General features: G+C 39.6%; 1 protein-coding gene across 33 annotated transcripts in view; it reads left to right on the forward strand.

Moving 5' to 3' along the window:
• The window catches only part of FMN1 (formin 1), a 438,849-nt gene that overhangs the window by 28,614 nt on the left and 383,537 nt on the right, over positions 1–26,698 (forward strand). For 27 of the 33 annotated variants that reach the window (XR_013369929.1, XR_013369923.1, XR_013369924.1 and 24 more), the window contains one exon: positions 4,275–6,275. Coding sequence is in view for 23 of the 33 variants with exons in the window: in XM_077880462.1 (XP_077736588.1) it covers positions 4,406–6,275 (1,870 nt within the window). In the remaining 10 variants the exon portion in view is untranslated. Of the gene's footprint in view, positions 1–4,274; positions 6,276–7,811; positions 7,888–26,698 lie in introns of all 33 variants that reach the window. The other 6 variants (XR_013369933.1, XM_077880476.1, XM_077880475.1 and 3 more) reach the window with 1 other exon arrangement.

The following is a 26,698-nucleotide window of genomic DNA, read 5'->3' on the forward strand; positions in this document are numbered from 1 at the left end:
CCCGGGAGCTTGTTCAGTCAGTCTCCTGGTGTTTAGAATAGCGTATAGAAAGGGAGAGCCTGAATCTGAATGGACAAAAGGCAACTTCCAGTTTAATAGTGGAACTTATAGATAATCTATCGTATTAGTATTAGGCTCAGATGGAGTCATAGGGCATTGCTTTGCCAATCACTAACCAAATAAAGCTTTGCATTGGCCTTTTAGGGCCAGAATCAATTAAGAAACTGACAGTAAGCAGACAGTATGACTGCAGCTAGTTCTTGGATCTAATTTTGGGCATTGGTGAAATATGCCACAAGCATTGAATAATATCTACTAAAAAGGCAATAATTTTCCATTATGATGAGGTACAACAGATATTTCCATTTTGGGCAGAGTGAAATCATGTACTTATTGGAAAAACGGAAGAAATCACCACAGCAGTGTTGTCTTGGAGAGACTGTTAACCTGGAGTTTGCCAAAGGAAATGGAAGACACGAAGATTCCCCAAGAAACAAAGTGCTTTTACACTGAGCGTAACCAGAAAAGGTTACTTTGCAGGCCAAAGTAAGATGTATAATTTAGTGTGTGGAGCCTGCAGAGCTGCCGGATTTTAGTCAAAGCAGAATGAGGCAATGCTGCTTGAAATAGCCCTGTGAACTCAGCATGGAATTATAATGCTGGTGTATTTAACCCCACTCAGTATTGCTTTCCTTGTTATTTTGCTTTCTTTCTTCCAAGACTTGTAGTTTTTTTCCCCTCTGGTTTTTCAGATGGAAAGTATGCATGATGATTCAGCACTGCACTCTGACTTGCTAATGGCTTGTTGAAGAAAGGGTTTGGCTTGCTCAGAAGCCTGCCTTTGACATGGTGCCCACTGGAGTGCTGAGGTTGACATTCCTTTACTCAGGGCATACAATTTTCTCCTTCAAAGAGGAGGGGTTTTGTAGTTCCTTGGCTAGCTAGCAAGTGTCACCAACTAATATTTTAAGTTAGTGAATTAGAAACTTAGAGATTAAATTTCTCATTTCACAAAGGGAAGAGGAAAATATATAGGAGGACTTTATCTAGAAACAGACACTGGCAGAGATGCTAGGCTGATGGTTGAATCCTGAGAGTCTTTTCTTTGGTTGAGAGAGAGAGAGAGAAATTGAGAAAAAGTGTGGATGGTTCTTTTATGCTCCAGAGGCAGCTCTATAAATATTTACTCATGATAGTGGAGGGTGTACATAACAATTTTGATAAAAATAATTTCAAACTATAGGAGAGATTGGGGAAATAAGAGTGAAAAAATATTTGCTTATATTCTTTAATCTATCTTAAATTATTTGGGCTTTGGATGTTCAAAATTATAGCAAAGCTAATTCTAAAACTCATCATAGGACCAGAAAATATGAAGTAATCTTTTTTATTCCTCCATAAATTTCCTCTAAGATGCACTGTGGATGCTAAATTCAGGCAAGTTAGTTATCTTTGTGCCACTAAGGTATCAATACCTGTGCTCTTATACATTCAGAGGAGAAACTTGTTCTTTTCAAGCAACTCCACTTTATAATTAAAGGAATTCATTTCTCAGTCCCTACCTTTCATTGCAGATGTCTTTTGCTTGAACTTTTTGTTAAATGATAAGGCCTAGAGACAGAGATATTAGGAATATCTTCCTTACTTGCTAAATGAGCATTAGAAAATACTCAGAAATTATGAACACATGGCATGAAGAAGCCCTTTTGCACCTAGATTTGGCCTGCCACAATGTGGTAGAAGTGTTTTGAAATCAAGGTAAAACTTTGCAACTTTTAAAAAACATTTTAGAATTCCAAGAATGGGATACTTTTCTTTTATAAGTGGTAGGAACTTATTTTTGCTCTGTACCCTGCCACAAACTACATGGCCAATGTTGAGATCTACAACCCCAAGGTCATTCCTTGTATCCTCCACACTCTATCACTTGATCCCTAGTTGAAAGATCTTCAACATGGTACAATACCAGGGTTACAACTTTCACTCTTTTTATACTAGTCTTCTGCAAAAAGAAAACATAGCAACAGAGAGAAAATGCAACAGGTATTTAAGAAGAAATGATAGATGAGGCAACACTAATTGAAAGATGTTAGACCCTAGGGTTTACAGACCTATAATAAAAGCATAGAAAGAAGTTATATTACAGAATCTTAATTTCTTTAGCTACAAAATATGGAAAATTAGCTTACTGCACATTCTTGTTCAGCCTCATTTAAAGTTTCTTTTCCCTCCATTTATCCCTTAAATCTCTGTTCCCAGTACTCTGTTCTACAACCTTTGCTTTTTCTGGTCTGTGAACTCTTCTTAAGTAACCTCATCCAAGCCAGTGACTTTAACTGTATATTATACACATCTGACAATCTTTGTCTTTTAATGATGTGTGTGGACCACTTACATTTAATGTAATTATTGGTGTGTTTAGCTTTAGATTTATCATTTTATCATTTACTTGTGTTTGTTACCTCAATTTTTGGTTCCTCTCTTACATTTCCTCTTTCTTGTTTTCTTTTGAGTTATTTGAATTTTAAAAAATTCTTCCACTTTAATATATCCATTGTATTTTTCATTATATCTTTTAGTGGTTGCTGTAGGGATTAAATATGCATGCCTTACTCTTTACAGTGTAGCCAGAATTAAATTGCTGTTGTACTATACCACCATATAGGTCTCTTTTCACACCCCCTTAATGTTGCAGCTGTCCTGTATATTTTATGTACATACATTGCAACACCGCCAAACCATCTTGGTTTTCTTTGTTTTGTTTTCAACTGTCAGTTATCTTTTAAAGAACTCAAGAGAGGAATAATAGTGTGTTTACACAGATATTACCATTACCATTTTGGTTGCTTTTTCTTCATTCTTGATGTTATTGGTTTCTTTTTTCATTCTTTCTAAAAACCTTCCTTTAACAAATCTTTTAAAGCAAGTCTACTGGCAACTGATTCTCTTTCTTCATCTGAGAATGACTATTTCACCATCACTTTTGAAGAATATTTTCACTGGATATAAAATTCTGGGCTAACATATCTTTTCTTTTAGTGCGTTAAAATGGTGTTCCATTTTCATTTTCTCTGAGTACTCTGAGTCCTCCTAGCACTTGTGGGTTGACCAGCAGATGTATGTATTTTTTTTTTAACCTTTGTTTTTATCAACTTTTATCTGTCTTCCTCAAGGAGTTTCTGTTACAAAACTCGTCCTCCTTTCTCTCTCCTGCCACTCAAGATGTACTTTTATGCAGTTTTTTATTTTGTAGAAAGTTATAAAATACCTGAGGAAAATAATTCACTAAAGATATCAACGGTTAGTAAATGGTATTGTGTTACCCTTCCCAAGGGAATTTTCTTTTAGGCATGGAAATGCTTTCATTTAAGAAAAAAGTGTGGTAATATAGAATTCTAAGCTCCATGCGTGGTCAAGGAGGGGAGATGGGGATGTTAGCCACAAAGACATTCCTGAGATTCCTCAAATCTTAGGAGAGAAACACAGCCACATTCACTGCTTATGTGACATTTCAGCTGCTTCATTGGTAAAGATTTGGAAAATCCACACAGGGCCAGCAGTGGCTTATAGATACTTGCTTTTTCTCTGCCATTCCATTTGGCCTTAAATAGGCAAGAAGTAGGGGAGAGAAAAAAAAAAAAAAAACTTGATTAAGGGTCCTAAATTATTTATTTAAATTTCAAACTTAAAATTTTCACTTTTAGTACTTTTGAAATATGAGTTGTATTCAGAAAAGTCTCCAAATCTGTGGCCTAATACCTTTTCCCACACTGCTTTAAGTTAAAAAGATAATTAATCTCAAATCTTAGAGGGTGCTTTTTGGAGAGTACAAAAGCTTCACTCATTTTTGCAAAGTAATATTCCAAACACGAGTTACTAAAATGACAGTGGCTTCTAAGGATCTCAAGGTCCCCTTTCCTCAGGATTTTTTTTGGGGGGAGGATGTATTTCATAGAAAAACATAAACTGAAGCCCAGAGAAATTGGCAGACCTGCTCTTAGGGTATAGAGTGAGTTCCCTTGTGAGGGGGAAAGGAGCTTTTGTCTTGGGGCTAAAATGGAGCAGTCTCCCATCTCTTAGCTATAGAAAAGCTCTGGTAAAGGGTAGGATGGGAATGGGGAAGAGGTTGGAGTCAGCCTCTGGTTGGTGTGAGTTGAGCTGGTTGAGATCAGCCAGAGAGGGAGGATAAGTCATGGCTACACTTTCATTTGTGCTGGTATGTGGTTTATGCACTCCGTTAGACAAGCTGCTTTCTTCCCCTGTTTTTCTACCAGGCGGTCTTGTTGCTGGAGATGACTGTCAGCTGCTTTCCCTGCCTAGCCACCATCACATGCCCCACCACCGGAGCCCGGAAAGCCTGACCACAGACCAGCATCTCCAAGGCATGAATAATTAGGTAGGCATAATGGAAGGTACTCACTGCACCCTCCAATTGCACAAGCCCATTACTGAAGTCTGCTACATCAGCTTTTATCTTCCGAGGGGGGAAGTCAGAGGATTTTCATACAAGGGCACTGTAACTCTAGACAGATCCAATAAAGGGTTTCATAACTGCTACCAAGTCAGGGAGGGGTCAGACGTCATCGGCCTCAGCCTGCAGCCAAATGAACATCCAGGCGACATATTTTTCAAGCAAACTCCCACAAAAGACATTTTAACCGAGCTGTACAAACTCACAGCAGAGAGGGAGAGACTTCTGGCCAATCTGCTGAGCTCAGACCACATCCTGGGGATCACGATGGGGAACCAGGAGGGGAAGCTGCTGGAGCTGTCCGTGAGCCTGGCCCCTGGAGATGACTGTTTCCAGAGTGGTGGTGACTGGCCAGGGGAGCCCCCTGTGGGCTGTCTCAATAAGAGGAATGCCCATGGGAACAGAAAACCACGGAGGTTCGGGGGAAGGAGAGGGGGCTCTGAGGTGCTTCCACACAAGAGGACCAGAAGAAAAGGGCGTGGGGGCCAGCCGTTGGTTCTTCAGATGGGGAAGGACCAGACGGGTTCCAGCAAATCCCTTCCTCTTTCTCGAACAAGGCCTAACCTTTGGCTTGTAGAGGAGAAAGGCAATTTGCTCCCGAGTGGGGCATTTACTTCTTCCCTACGGTGGAGAGAGAGCTGCTTCCCAGAGATCCCCGGGACGCTGGGTACCAGCCGTGGCTTTGGGAGCTTCAGGAAGGCATCGGAGGACCCCAGGCTTGGAAGAGGAGGACGGCCCCCTGCCTGCAGCTCCGCAGAGCCGGGAGATGATGGTGCTGCAGTGCCGGACAGGGATCCTCACAGGCTGGAGCACCAGGAAGCAGGTTTGCTTGAAAGTCAGGAAGACACTGAGAAGCACCTGAAGGCAGGGAAGGACCGGAGGGAGAAGTCCACTGGGCATACATGCAGGAAGAAGTCTATTTCCAAAGTTGTGGCCAAAGTCCAGGATCTGTCCACTCAGGTGCAGAGAGTAGTTAAAATGCATCCTGAGGGTGAGGAAAGCATTGCTGTTTGCCCGGCGGCCCAAGTGGAGTTTGTGCCCAGAGCAGACTGGCTCACCCTCCCAGGAGTCGAGGGTGGCACTCATGGTTCCAGGTGGCAAGGCAGGGAGCAGCAAGGGGACCGGGCAGTGCAGCTGTCGGCCCTGGAACGTACTCCAGGTACTCCAGCCAGTGCCGAGGGGCCTGTGAACAAGGTCCTGCTGAAGGTGATAGACAGTGAGAAGTTAGATGAAGCCGCCGAGGGGAAAAGGCTGGGCTTCCCCCCGAGCACACCAGCCACCCACACCCTCCCAGAAGCCAGAAGCAACAGGAAGGCTGAGCCGCCTCTCAGGGGTCACAAAACCTTATTTCTGGACCTTCCCTGCAGCAGAGGCCCTGACTGGTCGCAGCCCAGAGGCAGTGAGCAGAGGCCATCCCCCCCAGCACTGGCACCGCTCAGCATGCTCCTGAATAATTCATCCTCCCAGTGGGGCACACACTGGCGGATGTCACCTGTTCCCTCGCCTCTGTCTCCAAGGCTCCCTGGCCCTCAGCAGCATCACAGAGTCCCCCAGCTCCCTCCACAGCCTGCTGAGTGGGAAGTGGCTCCTAATGACGCTCTTGGCCCAAAGAGCAGTACTTTCTCTGGGTCCTCCTGTGCTGACACTTTGGAGCCACCATTCTCTGCAAAGGTCACGGAGACCAAAGGAACCAGCTCGCCCTCCTTCAGAGCAGGACAACCTCAGTTGGTGCCTGGGGAACCTTTGGAAAAGAGCTCGGGGCCCGGAAAGACCTCAGGCCGGCCTCAGTACCAGTCCCCTTCAGGTAAGTCCCTGGCTTAGCCACTTTGCATCTACCAGTTATCGCTTGTGCTATTGAGACACTGGCTGCTTAACAATGAACTTAAATTCCTAGGCCAGTTATTTCACTTGGTAGCAAGAAGACCGGGAATGGTATAGGGGAGTGTGCAGATGGTGAGGACAGTGCTGACTTACAGGTTCAGGGGGGTGGTTGCTTTCAGAAGCAGTGCTTTGTAAATGTCTTTTAAAAACATGTTACCTTGGCATGCTCTAAGCCTGCTTCCGTGGTTGCAGGACTCAGGACTCTCAGAGGAAACAGGAATGAGCAGAAAGAAGTAGCGACTTGTCTGTGCCTTTGATGCTAACAATGGATAATTGGCCCCTTGACCTAAATTCTGCTGTTCATGCTGCTGTGGGAGCTTGGGTTGGTTGGGGTTCTCTAAGCAGAAGAGCAAAAGCCCATGTGTCTTTGCTCATCTCTGTTATTGGAGGTTTTTCCTTTCTGGTTTTTAATAATCACTTTTATAAGCGTCATTACTTCATGACAAGAACTTTCTTTCTTTTTTTTTACTAGAAGAGGGATAAATTCACTCTCACTTGAAGGAACTTGGTTCAGATTTTCTTTCTTTTTTTTGTTTTTTCTTTCTTTTTTGGGGGGCTTTTTTTCCCCAAATGAGCATGAAGTAATGTTTATTCTGTTATACTTATGGTATATTTTACTCTTATGTTTTACTTATGGGTGCAAAAGAGCTAATTTGGCCTATATGTTTAATGTGATATGAAATTTTACATGAAAATAATTTTAAGGGTTCTATAGGACCAAAAAAAGACAGTATATAAAAGGTACTACTCCGGTATTCCTTACATTTTCCAGGCCAATGTGCCTAGGGCTCAGGGTTTCGTATGTTGCTGTGCAGAGGATGGATTCTTTTTGGGGAGGGGGGGTTTCCTCCCACAGCATGTAGTTAATGCTTTGTCTGGGGAATGGGTCATAATATGATATGTGGTCTCTTAAAGGTTAGAGAAAACATCACATACAATTTTTGAGATAAAAAATATCTATCTAGGAAAGAGGAATTTCAATAGTTTTCTGTTCGACTCTTGACATTTTTAAACATTTCTCTAATCATTGATCCAGGTGTGGTTCTTTAAAAATGTGGTAAATGCTTTCAATCTTATTTTTGCAATATGTTGATCTTCGTTTGATAAGACTTGCTACCGTCGTGGTATAACCAATCTGCTTCACCAGGAAAGTCATAGAATTATAGATTTTGTTATCATGTATCATAGAACCGTGGTGATGAAAACCCCTTCTCCCTCTGAATGCCGGGGCCTTGGAAATACTTGGGAAGGGAGAGACTTCTGGAGGCTCGGGTGTGGAATAGTTGCTTCACCTCTGAAGGTTCTCTTTTAGAAACCACACCACATTCTAGGATTGTGTGTGTCCCTCATTCAGAAACTGGGTGTTAGATACATTGAGCTTCAGTAAATGTTTTTATCCTGGTTTAGAATTATCTTTTTATTTTGTTGCCCTTTTCTTATATAAAAAATATCATGACAGCTCCATTGTACCTGGATCAAGGCAGGTGCAGAGGACACTCAGTTTCTACAGTGACGGATCATGAGCCCACCGAGTGGTAAGTTCTGTGGGTGGTCATGCTTTCCCTTGGCCTCTGCACACAATTGCTCGGAACAATTCCCCTTCCTTTGGCCCCAGCCCTCCACAGCCCTTTCAGGAGCCAGGCTTAGAATCATCACAGTGTGCTTCTAACCGTATAAAAGAAGGAGTCAGAAAGGAGAATAGGAATGGATGGGAGAGACTTTTGCTTCTGGTGTGGGTGACGTCCCTTTTGCTGGGACCTTCCTCTAGGACATCCAAATATGCCTTTCATCACTGTCTCTCTGAAAAGCATGAAGGGAGGGAGTTCTTCAACATAGTGGGTCTTTGATTTATATCTTATGTTCCTGTGTTCTTCTCTTAATTCCCCTTTTCCATGGCCACAAGTGCCCTTCATGTTCTGGATCCTTCAGTGACTTCCTGCCACTGGTGGATCCATAAGTATGGGAGAATTTTCCTGCTTCTGGCTGCCTGTCTTTCACTTCATTTCCCTTTTCACACCTTCCCATCAGAAGCTTCAGAGAGTCCTAGCAGCCCTGATGGCAGGTAGAGGGAGTAAAGGGGACATAACTCATTGACTATCACTGCACAGTGGCCCTTTATCTGAATCCAACTCCCACCTGTCTCCCATGTTAACTATTAACCAGGTTGAGTTTATGGTCTGTGGACATTTATTTCCTGTGGAAATAACATCTAGGTATTTCACTGAAGTGATGTGATTAAGATTATTGAAAGCTCTCGTTAACTGCTCAAGTAAGAGATTAAGTCTGGCAAAGTAATCAGATCTGTTTCCAGTTGGAAGACTCTTTAGTGTTATGGGCATGTAGCAATTCCCAGGAAAGAGTGAAATCCACTTCTCCTTCTCACAGGACCAAGAGTTAAAGCCAATATTGCCATCCACACAGGAAATAGCATAAAGGCATCACAGAGACTATTTGTCTACCTCCTATTGGCTTTGACATTTTCTTAACTCTTCATTCCAAGGGCTACACATAGGAATGTCTTGTCTGGTGGTCATATGATCAAGTAGAGAATATACTAACAGTGAATGGTGGTCAGATTTGTCTTCTCTTGACCATGTCTCCCCCACCCCCACACACACACCACACACACCACGCTCTCCCTCCTCTCCCTTTGGAATTGGTTTTGTAGTATTTTATTTGGCGATGGAAACTACTGCAGAATATTCCCAAGCCTTTGTGTAAGGTGGTATTTTCTCAGACCTTGAGGGACTCCAGTGGTGCTAAATTGCACTGTGGTGTCCTTGAGGGCGGAGATTCTTTTCTGTTTTGATGGCTTTCTTTTTACCTTTGATCTGAAATAGACCCTTTTAATGCCAGAAGAATTTGGCTCATTACACTTAGGAAAATGCCCAGTGTTTGTGTGTGCTCCTCAGCAATCTCATGATCTTTGTCCTCTGATTGAAGTCACTGAGGCAGTGGTGAAAACAGATGCCCCAGGCATAGTTCTTCTTCACATATGAGTCACTTGATCAATTGTAAGCCCCATCAAAAGACATAGTTTGCATCAACTGCTTAAGAGTTGAGACTCACACTTGCAATAGATTTTTAAATATCTAATGCTACTGTCAAAACTTTTATCTCTCTGAGCATATATTACAGGAAGTGGATATAAATTCTTCCTACAGTAATACTGAGGTTTGATACAAGTCCCATAAAAATTTAAAGAGGCTTCATAATGTTAGAGGACATATGCAACTATTTAAGATTACTACAGGAAGTGTAGAATACATAGAAAGTTATCTATAATTCATATTAAGAGATTCAAAAATTGCATATACCATATCATACCCATATAAAACAAATGTAAGAATTAAGAAATACATTACTGTATACTTTTAAGAAAGTAAGGGGGCTGATGCTTGAAACCATATGTAACTTTGACTTAGCAAGTGTACTTTTTGAAGTTTAGTTTACAAAAATAGATGCATGAGTGATCATATATGCATAAGGGTATTTTAGTGTAGCATTGCTTGTTTATAGTGGCAAAAAATAGTTGAAATTTTTTGAATGTCCCTGAGTAGAGAAATGGTTAAATTATAGTACATTTCTACTGTATGATATTATGAGGCTGTTCAAAGTTTTGAACTAGATCTGAACCTGGCAAGTGGCAAGGTGATGTATAGCATGCTTGCAGTTTTTGTGAAGACAAGTATCACCTCTCTCCATATATGAGTTAATATATGTTTGCTATGGGCTTGAATATCATGGAGACAGGTGTAGAAAAAGACTGACCAGCCTGTTCACATTATTTTTCTGGAAACAAAACAGGATGAAGGTGGGGAATGAGGTGAAGGGGAAGGATCCAGAAGTATTGGGGAAGGGCATTAACTTCTTTTCTTTATATATTTTTACATTATGTCACTGGTCTCAGTAAATGTGTCACTTATATGATTTTTAAGAGTGATTTAACTACTTTTTAAAAATGGTTATCCTTTATTTATTGAAGTATAGTTGATATGATTATTAGTTTCAGGTGTACAACAGAGTGATTCGACAATTCTAGACATTACACACTGCTCACCAGGACAAGCATAGTTACCATCTACTGCCATACATTATTACAGTATTATTGACCGTATCCCCTATGTTGTACTTTTTATCCTCATGCTTATTTATTTTATCACTGGAAGTTTGTGTCTCTTAATCCCCTTCACCTATTTCATCCATATTCCCACCCTCTTTTAATGAGTGATTTTAACTATTTTTTAAATAAAAAACAAACGCACCTAGAGCAGGCAAGTTAGTGTGTGTGGTGGGGTTACAGCAAAATCACACTTCTCTGTTCCCCACACCCCCTCCCTACCCCATGTCCTTTAAAGGAGTGAGAAACTCAGCTCTGAGCCTGCATTGTTAAGCAGGGAAATGCAGTTTTTTAGAGAGCTGGGAAAGCAGTGCCCACGGAGAACTAGTTAGGCAGGGAAGATTTGGGGAGGATAGAGCATTATCTAGAAACCAAGAGAGAAGAAGGAGCTTTATAAAGGCTCTTGATAGACAAGGTCCTAATAGGGAATAGAAACCTCTAGGCCTTAGAGCAAGGGAAGCAGTGGTAACTGGAACCCAGACAGGGGAGCGTAACAGAGAGGACTGACCACATAGCAGCAGGAGTGGCCTGTTGTAGAGGCACCCAGCACACAGCCCAAGCTGTAGGAATGATGATCCTGGCCTCTCTCTCCTTTGATCTTCTGCCTGGAAACCTCTAACTGAACCAACCACAAGACAGAGTGTAAGGGAGTTGGTCGATGTGGTCTGCAAGGTCAGACTTTCAGGGCCAAGGACAGAGTGGAGAAAGGTAGAGAGTGGATCTGGAGGGACAAATGGAAGACAAGATGATGCAGATAGGGGAAGACCAAGAAATGTGGGAAGACAGAATGGTATTTTAAATGGACAACAAGGTAAAGAAGAATGTATGGTGGATGCTACAAAACAGTGGTTACCTTGATAATAAATGATAATTGCACATTTTATTTCTTGTCATAGGACCATTATACTTCTAAATTTAAGTAGGTTGACTGTCTCTTTTATTGTTAAAAGTTCAAAAAATAGAGGAAGTAAAAGAATTGGAAGATCTTGTGATACAGTTTTTACTCCAGGGATTTAGAGAAAGTTATCTGGTTTTTAAAAACAAAACTCTTATATTTAACTGTGATTGATATCACATTGTGTTCAGTTGCTTTTTGTGAAAAACAGAAGAATTTAAAAATATCTTTCTCAATCACTGCAAATTAAGAATAGCTAATTAGCATGTGAAATATGAATTAGATTCTCTACCAATAAATGATTTGTATTTCAAAGTCAAATTCCATGTAGAATAGACAATGAATGTTTCTCTTATTCAAATTCTGTTTTTCAAAAGACAATACGTTTCAAAAGCCAGGACCATGACCAAGATCTGATGTTTTAAAATCCCCGAGCCAGCTCTATGTATGTGAATTTTTTTCCCAGATCAATATCCAGTTGTATTTTGGGGATTGCACCTTCTATTGAATTGTTTTTCACTTGTTCTTTTCTATTGGATTCAGAGTACAAGACTTAAAGCGAGGGTAGCAATCTGCAGGCGTGGGCCACACAAATCCCTCTAAAGTAGTTCTAAAGATATATAGAAATAACAGAATTAACATTGCTTTTTTTTTTTTCAGAATTAACATTGTGATTACAAGTAATAGCTGCTAAAAACGTCTAAAAGAGAAAATAATTTTTTAAATAAATAGATAAACATGTTTCTTCACATACCTCAACCATTCTGCCTCATAGCATTATTGATTGGAGCATTAAAAAAATGAACTTTTAATATGGTAATCATATCAAAAGCATTTTATCAAATTGATAAAGCAAAGTACTGCTTTTGAAGGTGTATGTTCTGTTTTATTCCTCGCGAACTCTTCTGGGAGAGGTTGCTTTTTGAAAACAGTGGCTATCCCCTGGGCCTACTTTCTTCCTCTTGATAACTCTCAACAGGGAAATGATTGCTGTTGTCTATTTTACTTTACCTACTTTCTGACCACTTATAAGGACAGTAACTCCTGTTAGATAGTTCTTAAACCATATTACTTAGTCAATTTGGGGGGCCCCCGGGCTGTGGTATTAGGCCATAGCATACCGCTAGAGTTTTTCTGTGTGCTCAGGTAGCTCAAGCTCCTGCTGGGGCATGTTACAGAATTTCTTGACTCTTAACAGAAGGCCCTAGGAACTTTTTTCACAGTCATGGATTATTCCAGTATGTTGAACCAGACACTTTCTATATGGCCCAGAGCCTTATAGGAAAGAACATGGACTGGGTTAGAATTGAGATTCAGACATCTATAGGATATAGAGGTACTGTGGGGTCCTTAAAGGCTATTGAACAATAGGGAGGAAAAATGGACAGTGGAAGAAGTAACATGAGAGTATAAGTCTGGGCCAAAAGTCTGTGCACAGATGTTTCCTCATCTTCCTGCAAGTGCCCCTAGACACTAGGGGGAAAGGGGCTCTGGCATGAAGGAAAGGAATAACTTTGTCATCAGAAGCCTGATAGTCTTGTAGCATGGAGGAGCTGGTCAAGAGAGGCAGGGACATTCTTACTGAGCCAGCTTCAGTATCTAGGAGAGGTTGTTAGAAATTCAAGGGCAAAGAATGATAGAGCAACAGAGCAGAGGGTGTCAAAGACAGCTAGGCCCATGAGCACAGAAATCTTGTGGGACCCCTGGAGGGCAGAATTGGGGAGGAAGAGCCTAAGAAAAGACTGGACTTCATGCTAAACAAGTGAGTGGGGGCTTTAGACATTGAGCTTTAGATTCTCGTGATTCATTTAACACAATTTTATCCATGCTAAGGCAGTAAGTTGGGTCATCCAGGTGTCACATATTTTCCCAAAAATGTCGTGATATAGATTTTTTGCTTATTTGTTTCAAATCCAAGTTAAAGTTTTGAGGTTGAATTTTGCATTTGGAGGGAGAACCCAAAAATAATTTTGCGGTTGATCAAAGCTGTTGGTTTCCAGGTTAGCCCAGAGGAATTGTGGAGGGAGCGAATAACATGTGCAGCTTGAGTGTTAGCATAGTCTCCTTAGGATTCAGACATAGGTCTAGGCACGTCTGGATAATTAGATGGTTAGAGCTAACCATCTAATGGTTAGAGATGTTAAGAGGCATTTGCTTGAGGGCTCAGAGGATGGTCATAGGGCAGAGCTCATGCTAAGGAAAGCAGGATTTGAGGCACATGAAAGGTACCAGCCTCAGGGAGGGGAGGGACAACAGTGAGAATAGCATAAGTATGTCCTCCAGAATCCCTGCTGTCCTCCAGAATCCTCTGGACTCATACCTGGGTCATAGGGAGAGAGAACTGAACCAAAAAGCAGTGTGAAAATTTAAAGATAAATTTTACTAAAATGTTCTTAAGCTATTGAAGGCAAGAGTCTGCATTAATAGAGTGTACCAAGCTTGTGGATGAAGAGTCGCTACTCCAGGTGTTGTTGGAGCACGGCAAGACAGGAAACATTCTGGTGGAATGAACCAGATTTTACCTTGTTCTTAAGGAGCAATGGAGAAGTGGGAGATGTAGGCAGTAGTGCCTTGGGCAGCATATCTGGCGCATTAACTACTGTAGTCCTGGTGACAATTCTAGCGGTGTCAAGAGGTACCTGCAGCAGCCAGACAAGAGGGGAGAGCAGTGGTGATGGTAGGACTGCATCCGTGAGCACATGTGATTCCTAGGATGATTAGGAGAAATTGGTAGGGGTGGGGATTGAGGGGGAGGGGAGGACCAAAACTGGTAGAGCCAGAGAAATACTGATTTTGCACACTGTTGTTATTCCCCTGACAGCATTTACTAGAAGGAATAATATCCAACCATAGGGTTGTTTTAAGAATGAAAATACTTCATAAAATATTAGAAAATAGTAGCTTATTATAATTATAGTCATTGTTGGCTCAGTCAGAAATGACTTTATTTATTTATTTTTTAAAGGATTTTATTTATTTATTTGAGAGAGAGAGAGAGAGAGAGAGAGCATGAGCAGGGAGAGGGGAAGAGGCAGAGGGGAAAAGCAGACTCCCTGATGAGCAAGGACACCCCCGCCCCCATGTGGGATCATGAGCTGAGCTGAAGGCAGACACCTACCTGACTAAGCCACCCAGGTCCCCCAGCAGAAATCATTTTAATAATCAACTCTTTTTGGTGTTTTCCAGTGATGAAGTGAGGCTATAAATAGTAATTCACAGCTAGTTATTTTTTGTAGATTTCATGATTTGCTCTCAATTAAAGCTTCATATTTGCTTGTTTTTTTAGTTCCTTCTGATTTTTTCAGTCACTTCTAAGTCACTTATATCTTAATGGTCTCTTATTGTTTTGTGTGGGTTAACTTTGGATTTTCCACCTAATTTTTGAAAACTTGAGGGTGTCACCAGATTGTATATGATCCCTCTGATGTACTTTCCATGGAGTCTAGCCTCCTATGGGTTCACCCGGTAGCTTTTGAATTTAATCAGGGGAGTTTTATTTTTAAATTAGTTAACAAAGATATCAGAATTGCATTTCTGATATTAATGTCATTCCAATATGAAATCATAAATTAAAGAATGATACAGCAAATGAAAAGAAAAACAAAGGTCCCTTTCTTCCTACCACTTATTTCTGAACCACCTGACATCCTATCTTCCCTTTAGAAGGCTTTTTTAGCTTCTATAGCTAATAGTTATCTTGTCTTTCCTGATTTCCATATCATTTTTTTTTGTCCTTTTTGGATCTCCATTATTTGTATCTTTTTATGTTAGTATTATAATAATAATTTGAATTCTTAAAATTTTAATATCCTTGTAATATATTTTATTATATTTATATTTCTTTTAAAATAATATTCTCTAATTGTTTGGTGTGTCAGTCTTGAGTTCCCATGAAGCTTTTTAGATATAGAGTCCTATCTTACAATTGGGATGGATGATTTGCAGTTTCTTGAATACTATGTCCCAAAGTAGTCAATATGTATCAGCCTAACTAAATTTTTGTGGTTGTTCACTTTAATTAAAAATAACCCTCCAACTTACAGGTGACAAGGCAATGACTGGGAGTGACAGATTGACATAGAAGTAGTTACACAGAATGGTTAGATGTTCCTTTAAATGGTATGCTATACAGCAGAGTGAAATGGGTTTGTCCCAGGTGAGCTCTTGGTGTCTCATCATCCTCATTGGAACTTGTTTTTCCTGGTGACAGAACACAGCAGAACTGATTCAGAAGCATCCTTATTTTTATTTTAAAAAAAGAGGCCTCCTCAAACAGAGGAATAGTGTCACATTCATTGTTATTTGCCTGGAATCAGGTTCAGTAACTGACACTTGGCATGTGTCCAGTGAAAGTTTTTGTTGAATGAATGCATGATGAGGAAAATATGGTTTGCAAACTGGTAATGGACAGATTTTTCCCTTTGTCTTATATAAAGCAAAATGAAAACGGTTTTATGCCTCATTATGCGATTACTATCATATTTTGATAGATGATGCTTTATTTTTAAAGCAACCTTAAAACTATTAACCTCTGCATAGGTTTAGGAATTTGAATGTACCCAGAGGACAGAAATGAGGTTAAATGAAACATGGGTCCTTAAAGCCAAGTGTTTTTTGTGAACAAAGAAACTGTTCTTTTAATTGGAATAACTTTACAACATGATTGGTTTTTTGTTTGTTTGTTTGTTTGTTTTTTACCAGAACAGTCCTTTTTTAAATTTTAAAATGAGACTTAACTTTATTGTCAAAGCCAGTCACTGAGGGGTAGTCAAGTTGATCAAATTTGAAATGGAAACCAGAAGTGGTTTACCATTTCAGATACTTTGCTGGTCACAAATTAACCATGTTACATTATGCATGGATAAAGCAAAGCCTATCTGCACCGATGTACACTTTATGACCTAACACACTGGTGAAATAGAAGGCCTAGCGGGTGCTTCTAACTTTTCTAGACTGTGAATCAGGGGTTTCTGCATGGCCCATTTGCTGTTTGCCTTTGTGCGGAAGAAAGGACTATTGCTAGAATAGTTGTGTATAATACCAGTATAAGTTGAGGCTATGTGTTTGATTTCTAAAAGCTATGCACAGATTAAGTCATACTAATTTGCTCATAAAGCTCCTGTTATTACCTAGCAGAGCAGGATCCTTAAAGAATGGGCTATGGGACAGGGTTCTAAGGGTAAAAGGAGAAGTCAAGGCCAGGAAAGGAGTAGGCGGACATGGATAAGGGAATGAGTTTGAGTCCCCTAACCAGTGCCAGCAGTATGGTAACATCAGAGACCTTAATTACACCTTCAAAACTCCTTTGCCTTTGTGTAATTAACTGAGTGACAGAGGTGATGTGCCGTCATCTTCATCAGGGTCTGCTCTCCTTACCCAAGGAGAGGGAATTATTCTAGGCATATCCCCCAGGGGACAGAAATCTAGGAGACTTATTTTATTTTATTTTATTTTATTTTATTCCCCTCCACCCCCTGCTCATTCTAGGAGACTATTTTAGAATTCTGACTACCACAGTATCCTTCCATTGTCTGGCATTTTCTATTCCATTTCTGGTCTTGTCTTCTGCTTCCACTATCAGAAGCCTGTCCCTACAACTTTCCCTAATGTAACATAATCTGTATACACAATAGACTTCTCCATTTCTGGATTATGCTATATTGGTTAACAGTGTGTGTGCCAAAGTTGAACATTTTATTGTCAAATCCCAGCTCTGCTACCTACTAGAAGATTGGCACCTGCCTCAATTTCCTCATCAAAAGGGGAGTGATAGTAATATCCATATAGGTAGTATATTAACCACTTATGGGTTTTTGTAAGTAATAAGTGATATGTTTAGTGGGCTTGGCACAATGTCTAGCACTTAATCTCCAAAAATATTTAGATATTATTACAGTATATCCTGTCTCAATAGTTTTACTAATAAATTATGACTCTACATGGAATACCCTGATAAATTTCTATGCTCCCTTCAAAATCTATTCTAACCTTGTGTATGGAAAATGTCAATATCTGCATAATGTTGGGAAGCTGAGGTTAGGGTATATAGGGAACTCCATTTTTTAACTTTTCTGTAAATCTAAAATCATTTCAAAATAAACAGTTTTTTCAAAAGTCCTAAGTGTTATCTCCATTATCATAAAGCCTTCTGATTCCCCTCATTGTGGTATAAATACTTTCATTCTACTCTCAGGGAGCTTTACACATGCTGTTTATTACATTGCCTCATGACTATTTGTTTACAAGTCTGTCTAGAATATAAAGTCCATGGATGCAGATACTAAGCTGTATTCATCTTTGTATCTTTCATATATGGCATTATATCTGATATAGTTTCAGCATATCTTAAGTAAATGCTGGCTTAATAACTAATTGTTGAATGAATTTTTATTTGTTGTGCACAAAGATTCACCAATGACCCAATGATATGTGATTGTAGGAACCACTGAGAAGGTCAGTATGGTACAGATCAGTGGTTTTCAAAGTGTGGCCCCTGGACAAGCAACATTATTAGCCACAACTGGAGACTTGTTAAAATACTGTTTCTCAGGCCCCATCTCCCTATTCTACTGAATCAGAAATTCTGAGGGTAGGGGATGACTGTCTGTGCTTAACCACTTTCATGGAAACCAAGATTGAAAACATAAACAATTATACTAATGTATAGCTATGTTAAATGAATTCAAAACCTTTTAAATGCAAATGTTTTATTAGAGGGAAATGATCTAGATGGATTATCCTGTAAGAAATAATTGAATTTCCACTTAGCCATTTTTGTAATGATTTTGAGTATTACAGAACATATCAGATTTAGGGATCTATATGCTTGTAAACATGAACAGGTTTTAAAATTTGCTTGTTAGCCTCCTGCCAACCAATTCTTGTGATTTGCTTTAGTACAAGAAAGTGGAATGCTATTTTTGAGTACTCCCTGTCTGACATTTGTTGCTGTGATCACAACTTAAATTTTTTTTTTTTACCATTAATCATAATACTAATCATTCTGGCCTCAATACACATCTCTTCAAATATCTATGCCTGCCAAGTGCCTACTGCTGCCATGTGCTCCAAGAGACTACTTCTCCAAGTTGTATCTAAGTGTCCATTAAGCTTTTAGGATATAGCTTTTACAGCCAGTTTTATGTTCTCAGCAAATACTGGTAGAGTTACAGGATCTCATGTACTAAGTAATTAAGATATTACAATCACACATCTGCAGCTTTATTCTAAAGAGCAGTACTTCTATTTTGTCATAATCTTTCTAATTCCTTTGAGAACAAGTGTCTTGGAAAAGCGTATAATAATGTATGACTAATCTCACAAAGAGCCTGAGGCAAGGAAGCATTTGCCTCTTCGCTGCAGAAGTTGTTGAATGTTAGCCTCTGTATTATTGGAGAAAAAGCATATTTTTATTTATTTATTTATTTATTTATTTATTTATTTATTTATTTAGGGGGGAAGGGCGAAGGGAGAGAGAGAATCCCAAGCAGAGTCCACACTCATAGTGGAGCCCACAGGACTGGATCCCACAGTTCTGAGATTATGACCTGAACTGAAACCAAGAATCCAATGCTTAACTGACTGTGCCACCTAGGCACCCCAAAAATCACTTCTTAAGGTCCTTTGGGCAATATTCCTTTCAGAGATATGGAGCCTGCCCTTTCAGAACTCACCTGCTTTTCGAGGCTTTTTTTTTCCTTTTCATGTGAAACAGACCATTCTTTACACAGCCATTTAGTTGAGCTAGATTGGAGAAGAAGTCCCTGCCTTGAAATTAGGAAACCCAAATTCATTCCCACTATTGCCCATCACTAGCTATGTGTGTGGATTAAGATACCACTTCTCCAACTCTTACGCTTAACAATGGGTTAATAAGAATACTCTTATAATGATTACAAATGGGAGCCTCACAAAGAACTCTCAGTTGTGAATTATCCTTACTGAGCCTAATAGAGTCTATGCCAAAGAGGTCCAAGGCTAAGTGGACATTCTCTGCACCACTACACCCTGGGAGGCTGCATTTATGCTCTCATTCCTCAGGGACACTTTTTACCGTCACCTCTTAAAGGCGGGGAACCACAAAGGGTCACAACTTTATTAATTTTGTATTTCAAGGCAAGTAGGTTTGGCAATAGTGAGAACATGATCAATTGAAAACAGAGGTAAGAATCAAACAGTCTGTAATGATGTTGGTATTAGTGGTAACAAGAGATAGATTCCAAATCACCGTGGACTCAAAGCTCGATGAATCTGATTGGGTTTTCAGTTAAGAGAGAAAACAAAGTCAAGGATTACTTGAAGATTCCTTTCCCAGGCAATTAAGAAGACAACCACTGTATTAAAACATGCCAGGGACCACTGGGTGGCCATGGGTGTCTCAGTTGGTGAAGTGTCTGCCTTCAGCTCAGGTCATGATCCCAGGGTGCTGGGATCAAGCCCCACGTTGAGCTCTCTGCTCAGTGGGGCGCCTGCTTCTTCTTCTCCTTCTGCCACTACCCCCAGCTCATGCTCTCTCTCTCTCTCACTCTGCCGTCTCTCTCTCTCTTTCAAATAAATAAATAAATAAATAAATAAATAAATAAATAAATAAATAAATACTATCTTTAAAAAAAAACATGCCAGGTCTGCAACCAGGTGAACAGTTGATTAATGGGCTTGTGTGGAAATGTGGAAAGGTATCAGTGGCATGTCACAAGACTCATTGCTGCCTCTGTCCTCTTCAGATCTTTTCTTTTCAATATCTCGTTGGCAACTTCAGAGAAAAACTGCAGTGGAAAGAGGTGTTTAAGTGACAGAACTAAAGCCTGTTAAATTCTTCCTAAGCTAAATATAACAAGATTAAAGTCAAGAGGATACTGAAAACATCCTGCATTTAGATTAAAATATCCACCTACAAGTAAGGAACACAAAAGATTTCTGTTTCAGCTTTAGTTGACAACATATTGATTCTGAGCTAGTGGCTGATCATGTGGCTGATTCAAACAGAAAGCTAAGCTACGTCAGTAATAGATACTCATATCAAGGGAGAAAATGCATCACTGTACTACATGTAATCTGGCAAATCCGGAGTTTTTGGTCCGTTATAGGTATGTATTTGAAGAAGGCTCATTGACAAATTGCATTATATGCGGGGGACAGAAAGGAAACCTATCTGGAAATTATATCATAGGAAAAAGAGTCCAAAGGAAGAGTAGTCAATAAAATTAAGAACAGGGCATATGACAGGGGCTATGTAGTGGGAGCTTTGTGTGCCACCCAGATGTCCGTATCTGGATCCAGACTCGTTTTCTTAGCTGCTGGGAGTATGGCTGGCTGGTGGCTCACCACTGAGCCGCTCCCCAGGCCTGACCTTTTATGCAAGGGAGCTGCCTTGCCAGGGTATCTGCTCATTCCTCAGGAGCAGCCCCACCCAGTGCCTGGTCTGGGTGTGAGGGTACAAAAGCCCCATTCTGTTGCCTTGTGCAGGACAACTTAAAAGACCATCCCAGCTTCAAAACCCTTTGTGTGATCAGCTGAGGCCTCTGCTGCGGCTGCATCTCCTGCCTAGTCTGACCTCCCTCACTCTCTCAGAGTTCTAGAAAGCACACCCTACTAAACCTTCTCCGTGGGATTTTCTGCTCTGTCTCTGTGCGGGAATTCTACCTGCAACAACTGACACTACAAAGGCTGGGAAAGAACACGTGATTCAATAAATGATGCTGGGACAATCGATTACCCACATGGAAAGAGAAAAGAAAGTCAGAGCTACCTCATGTGCAAAATCTATTTCACGTGGATTTAGAATTGAACTATGAAAAGCAAAACTTTATGACTTTTAGTAGAAGATATGCAAGAATTAGGAGAGGGTTTCTTAAAAGCAGAAGCCATGAAGAAGATTGGTGAATTTTGTCTATATTAAAATAACATAGAATTTAAATTAAATTGAGATAAAATCACTTGACTATGACAAATGATATCATTTTAAAAAAATAATAGGGAAATCTGGGAAGGATACATGCAGCACTTATGACTAACACAGAATTAGCATTGAAAATAGATAAGGAATCTTGTCATAAAGGAAGATAAATAGTCAATTGCTTAAGAGAAAGTCTAACTGATGAATGAGTATATGAAAATATGTTCAGCCTCACAAGCAATTAGGAAAATGACAATGAAAGTAAGATCCTAATTCATATACATCAGATTGGAGAAATTATTTAAAAAATTTTTTATGGTACCTTTCCTTTTTTTCCTACCTTTTGCTGCTTCTGTGCCTTTGCATATGTGATTTCCATGTGTCCTTCTCATCTGTCAAGACCTAGAGCAAAGCCATCTTTTCCATAAAGCTCTCCTTGTCTTTGTGTTCAGAGTTAAGATTTTCCCCTTATATATCCCATATAGCACTTTGCACTTCTTTCATTTTAAAACACTGGGCATTGTTTTAATTTTTGCTGACATGTGAGTCTGACACTAATTAGATGATGAGCCCTTGTATGGCAGGAATGATGTTTATCTGAGTGCTTCTGGCATTTATCATAGTGCCTGGCATTTAACTAGTAAATACATATTGGATGGGTGAATGAACCAGTTCCTGGCCCCAGTGGCTTCCCCTTAGGATCCGACCCCTTCTAAACAGAAGTACGGAAAGTCAAGTGTTCTGCAGTGGTTCTTTGTTTACTTTTTGGTGCATCCTCTAAAATTAGTTCAAGATAAATGCCACCTTTAAAAAGAGTTTTTAATTACTCATCACCTGCAGGGGAGCATATGGTTAAATGTGGTTCTCACCTGCCATTTAATTAGAGGATATGCAGAAAGTTGGTTCTTTTTATCATAGGTGGAAAGTTGCATAGGGACAAAATAAATGTTTTTTGTTTTTTGTTTTTTGGGTTTTTTTTTGGTTATTCACTGTTTTTCTTCCAGTCTATTGCTACCTCGTGGTACCATCAGGATTTATTTTTAATCCTGACAAAATGAAAGAAGTATACTTTGCCGAGAGAGATAAAATACATTGACATATTTAAAAAAGTAAAATTTCCCCCTCAGGAAATCTGTCTTTAGGAACCTACACTCTCAAGGCATTTGAAAAATTTCTAATCTCTTTTTTAAAAGCCAGCAGCAGTTCTACAAACTCCAGATGAGAGTACGTGATCTGGTTGGCATTTGTCATCTCCTAGAGTGATTATTAAATATTAAAGCTAGGAGAGATCTTTGGCCTAGTGCCTTCGTGGTACGGGTAATGTAAGTAAGGTTCCATCTGATACATCATAACTGTTTAGTGATAGGATAGTCCAGATCTCCTGCGTTCAGCTTTGGTTCTTTCCTTTTCTCCATATACGGTGCCCACTACCAATTTGAATGTAACAAGAAACTTGGATTTTCAAGGACTGTGAGTTAATGATAGCTACTTAGATATTCGCTTTGAAGCCCTTGAAATTTCCCCAGTAAGAACTGCCTGTTGGCCTTTGTACCACTAATAATTAGCTTTCATTAGCACCTAAACTCAAGGGGAGAGAGCAACTCCATTCTGGACCCGTATAACTATTTGGGCTCATGATGAATATGGAATGAGAAGTAAAGATTTGAAAAAGAGATTAAAAACTTACTTGCTTATTAATTAAGCAAATTATGATAAAGATTCTAAGTGTAAGAATCTTATGTGATCATTGAAATTAGTAATATCTCTGGACTTCTATTTTCTCGTTGGTGACATGAATAACTTAGAATAAAGCTGAGGACAATAAATCTTTGAGGATCTTTTTCTTCTAAATATTCTGATTCTGTGATTGTAATAACAGGATTCACCCACGTTTTGCTGGTCTTGCAACGTTAACTGATGCTTGAAGGTTAACAAAGAAGGTTTTCTTCTTCTTCTTCTTTTTTTTTTTTTTGAAAAGTAATCTATGACTAAAATGCTGTCTTGTTTTTCTGAAAGGTTCCCAGGAATCTTACTCATTCATCTCCATATGTGTGTTTTCTGTCCTTCACTTACTTGGTAAGACTATGATTTATTGAAGCTAAATCAATTTAGTTATGTGGCTTCTCTGTCATTGATTGAATGGATGTAAGGTTTGAAGGGGGCATCATGGAAGAACACAGGTAATCATACTTCTGTTTGAATCTGAACTCTGTTGCTATGGGCTGATGCAAGTCATAGAACTTCTCTTAACCTCAGGTTTCTCTTATCTCCAATGTGAATAATACAATGTACATCCTAGGATCCTTATGAAGAGTGAATAAGATGCCAAACACAGTGTCGGGCACCCTGTATGCAGTCATGCCATTAGGGTGCACTAAATATACCTGCAAGTGTCCGTGAGCCCTCTAACTCAACTATAGACCCCAACAGTTAAAACCAGCAATAGACAAGACAGAGCTGCCTGAGTGGCTCAGTTAATTGAGTGTCTAACTCTTGATTTGGCTCAGGTCATAGTCTCAGGGTCATAGGATAGAGCCCAATCTTGGGCTCCGTACTCAGCAGGGAGTCTGCTTGGATTGTCTCTCTCTCTCTCTCTCCCAATGCCCCTCCTCTCTCTCTCTCTTTTCTCTCTCTCTCTCTCAAATGGGGAAATAAATCTTAAAAAAAAAAAAAAAAAGGAATAGACAACACCGCTTAACTCATGCTCTAGCTAAAACCCATTGTGCTTTTTTCCTATTGCATTTTTCTTGAGGCATTTACTAAAACATTTTGCAATGACCAGAACATTCCAACTGTAGGCCAGAAAAGCCCTGATAGCAACAGAATGCCTAGAAGACCACTTCCCATATGTCCCTTTTCCTGCCCATGATCATGAGCTGAATATATACCAGTCCCCTTTCCCCACCCATGATCATGTATTTTCTGCCTGCTCTCTTGCATGTACCCACTGAACTTCTAGAACTTCTAGATAGAAGATAGATAGACATCTAGTTTTATAGCTAGATTTATAAGATGTTTATCTTACAAGTGAAGAAGTCAGCTGTTAAGGCTTGAGCCTGTCACTTCCCATGGCTGCCTGCACTTGAAAAAAAATCTCTCCCTTTCTCTTTTCCAAACCCTCCTCCCTTGAGTTATTGCCTTCTTTTGTGATGAGTGTATCTGTTGCAACAATGTTGGACACACAGTTAGAAGCTATGCTCTACATTTGTGCAGCCAGCCCCCCTCTGGTGTCCGAGATGGAGCAGTTGGCCCCAGCAGCACAACAGGATTCACCTGTTTGTTCTTTTGAGTTAACGGCTGTGATAGTCATTTGGTAACACAACTACTAGTGAAAGTAGGTCAGAATTTGATGTGCCAGTGAAGATAGGAGTGTATGTTTCTGATTCCACAACAAATTCCTCTTCTTCCTTTACCTACTGCCCTCCTCTATAGAAATAGCATTACAAACAGGTTGCTGGATTTGCATAAAGTGTTCAGAAAAGACCAACGGGTAGATTCTCTACAAGCTGGAATCAGTAGATTGTGAATTTCTTTAGTAGAAGGTTCTTTTTCATTCCCAGCACCTAACTGGCATAAACAAATTCAGTAGTGAACATTATATAGATGATATGGGAGGGAGCAAACCTCCTTCCAAATTCTCATGATAAAGATTTGATACTTAAAAGGAATTTTAATCAATTTCATAAGCAAAAAAATGATAATTTTCTGCCCATATTCTTAATGTTTCTGATATAAAGGAGCAGCAAAAATCAGTGAAGGCTGCATGAGACCAAGAAAGGGATGTTCATGGTACATGAGCAATAAATGAAGAAGATTGCATACCAGACTTGACCTCAACTGACACTGTTCTCATAGACATACTGACAATGGGTTTTCAACTGGCTCTTCATAAAGAGGATCTAGAACTTTCTATCAAAACTCACCGTATTATCATTTATAACTTATTGCATGTATTTATGCTTAGATTAGTGTGCACTGAATTGCATATAGTACTTCAATGTTAATTAAATATTTTATTGTCAGCATGAAGTTGTAATTTAAAAGAATAGCCCCTGACCTAGGTCATGTTCTAACAGATTAAAAGGCCATACCTAATTTTTGTAAACAATATTTTGATGCCCAGGACAAGTCAATAAACAGTAACTCTTACAGAATACTGCTTTTGCAAGGATTATTTCTAACCAGATGTGTTATGCATTATACAGGTACCAGCAGTTTTTTTTTAAAGAGTATAAGAATATTAAAAACTTCTAATAACAAAATAAATTTTCTCCAGAAGTACTATTTAGTGGTTCAACAAATATGACTTTGCATTGCTGAAGCATTTCATTCCTGCCTTTGAAAATCCTCATCTAAAGTTAAGTTTTTGATCAGTGCCTCACTGCTGCTCAGAGTTGATTATTTCAACTTGAAGTTATTTTTATTTTTATTTTTTGAAGTTATTTTTTTAAGATGTGAAAATGTTCTGTTTACATGATCTCTGCTTACGTTTGCCAGTGTGTCCTCTCATGCTCTCCTGTTCCTCCAATTCAATAGGAGAAGAAATTAGAAGAATCTATTCATCATTAACCCACTGACTGCCAGAATCCAGCTCTTCTCTTCTCCCTTCCTGGGTCATAGATTCCTAGAATAGCCAATAATAAAGTTCATAACAGAGAGTGAATGAGACATGGGGATTTATTATTTGTTACAGCATCCCCACCTGTGCTAGGCTAATTGCATGGGATTTCATTTCACCCCGTAGAATCCAGGCCTTTCCCAATATCTGGTGCCTGTGCACGTATAGGTAAGCAAATGGGATTTGCTGAAGGATGGCTCTGGGACCGTACAGTCTGGCTTCTGGGTATTTATCCTTTGAGTTAAAAAAAAAATTGTTCAATTAGGTAAGTGCTCTTTTATGACTGAGAAGGTCATTTTTTCAATGTAAACCACTTTGATTAAAGTCTAATCTACCAAAATAACTTAAATACCATCCATGCATCTTTAGATTTTAGGAATTGAAAAAAAAAAAGATTTTAGGAATTGGAGTTTATTCTTGGTAAGAATTCTCCTTGCTGTCTCATTCTTGTCACTTTTATCTATTCGATCTCGTTTCACCCCCAAACAGCTTGTTTTGTTTCCCTTCAGCTCGTGGGTACCATCTGAACAGCACCCTGCCCACTTAGGGAATTGTTTGAGAGCTTGTTTGAGAGGCAGGCTCCTCCTGTTTGGTGTGTGCTAGAGGACTTTTCTGCTGGGATCCAAGAAGCTGAGAGGTGGATTTCAAGATTGCAGTTGCTACAAATAACAGCCTTAGTTGTTTAGAAATGAAACCATTTTCGTCATCAGGTTGCAGACGTTTTGTGATATAAATGTTAGCTTATGTGGGGTTTTATTATACGTGGGTTGAGTGTGTGAACTGACTAGTGTGAGCAAGAACTGGGTCCCATGTGTGTG

Source organism: Canis aureus, chromosome 32 (assembly GCF_053574225.1).
Source record: "Canis aureus isolate CA01 chromosome 32, VMU_Caureus_v.1.0, whole genome shotgun sequence".
NCBI lineage: Eukaryota > Metazoa > Chordata > Mammalia > Carnivora > Canidae > Canis > Canis aureus.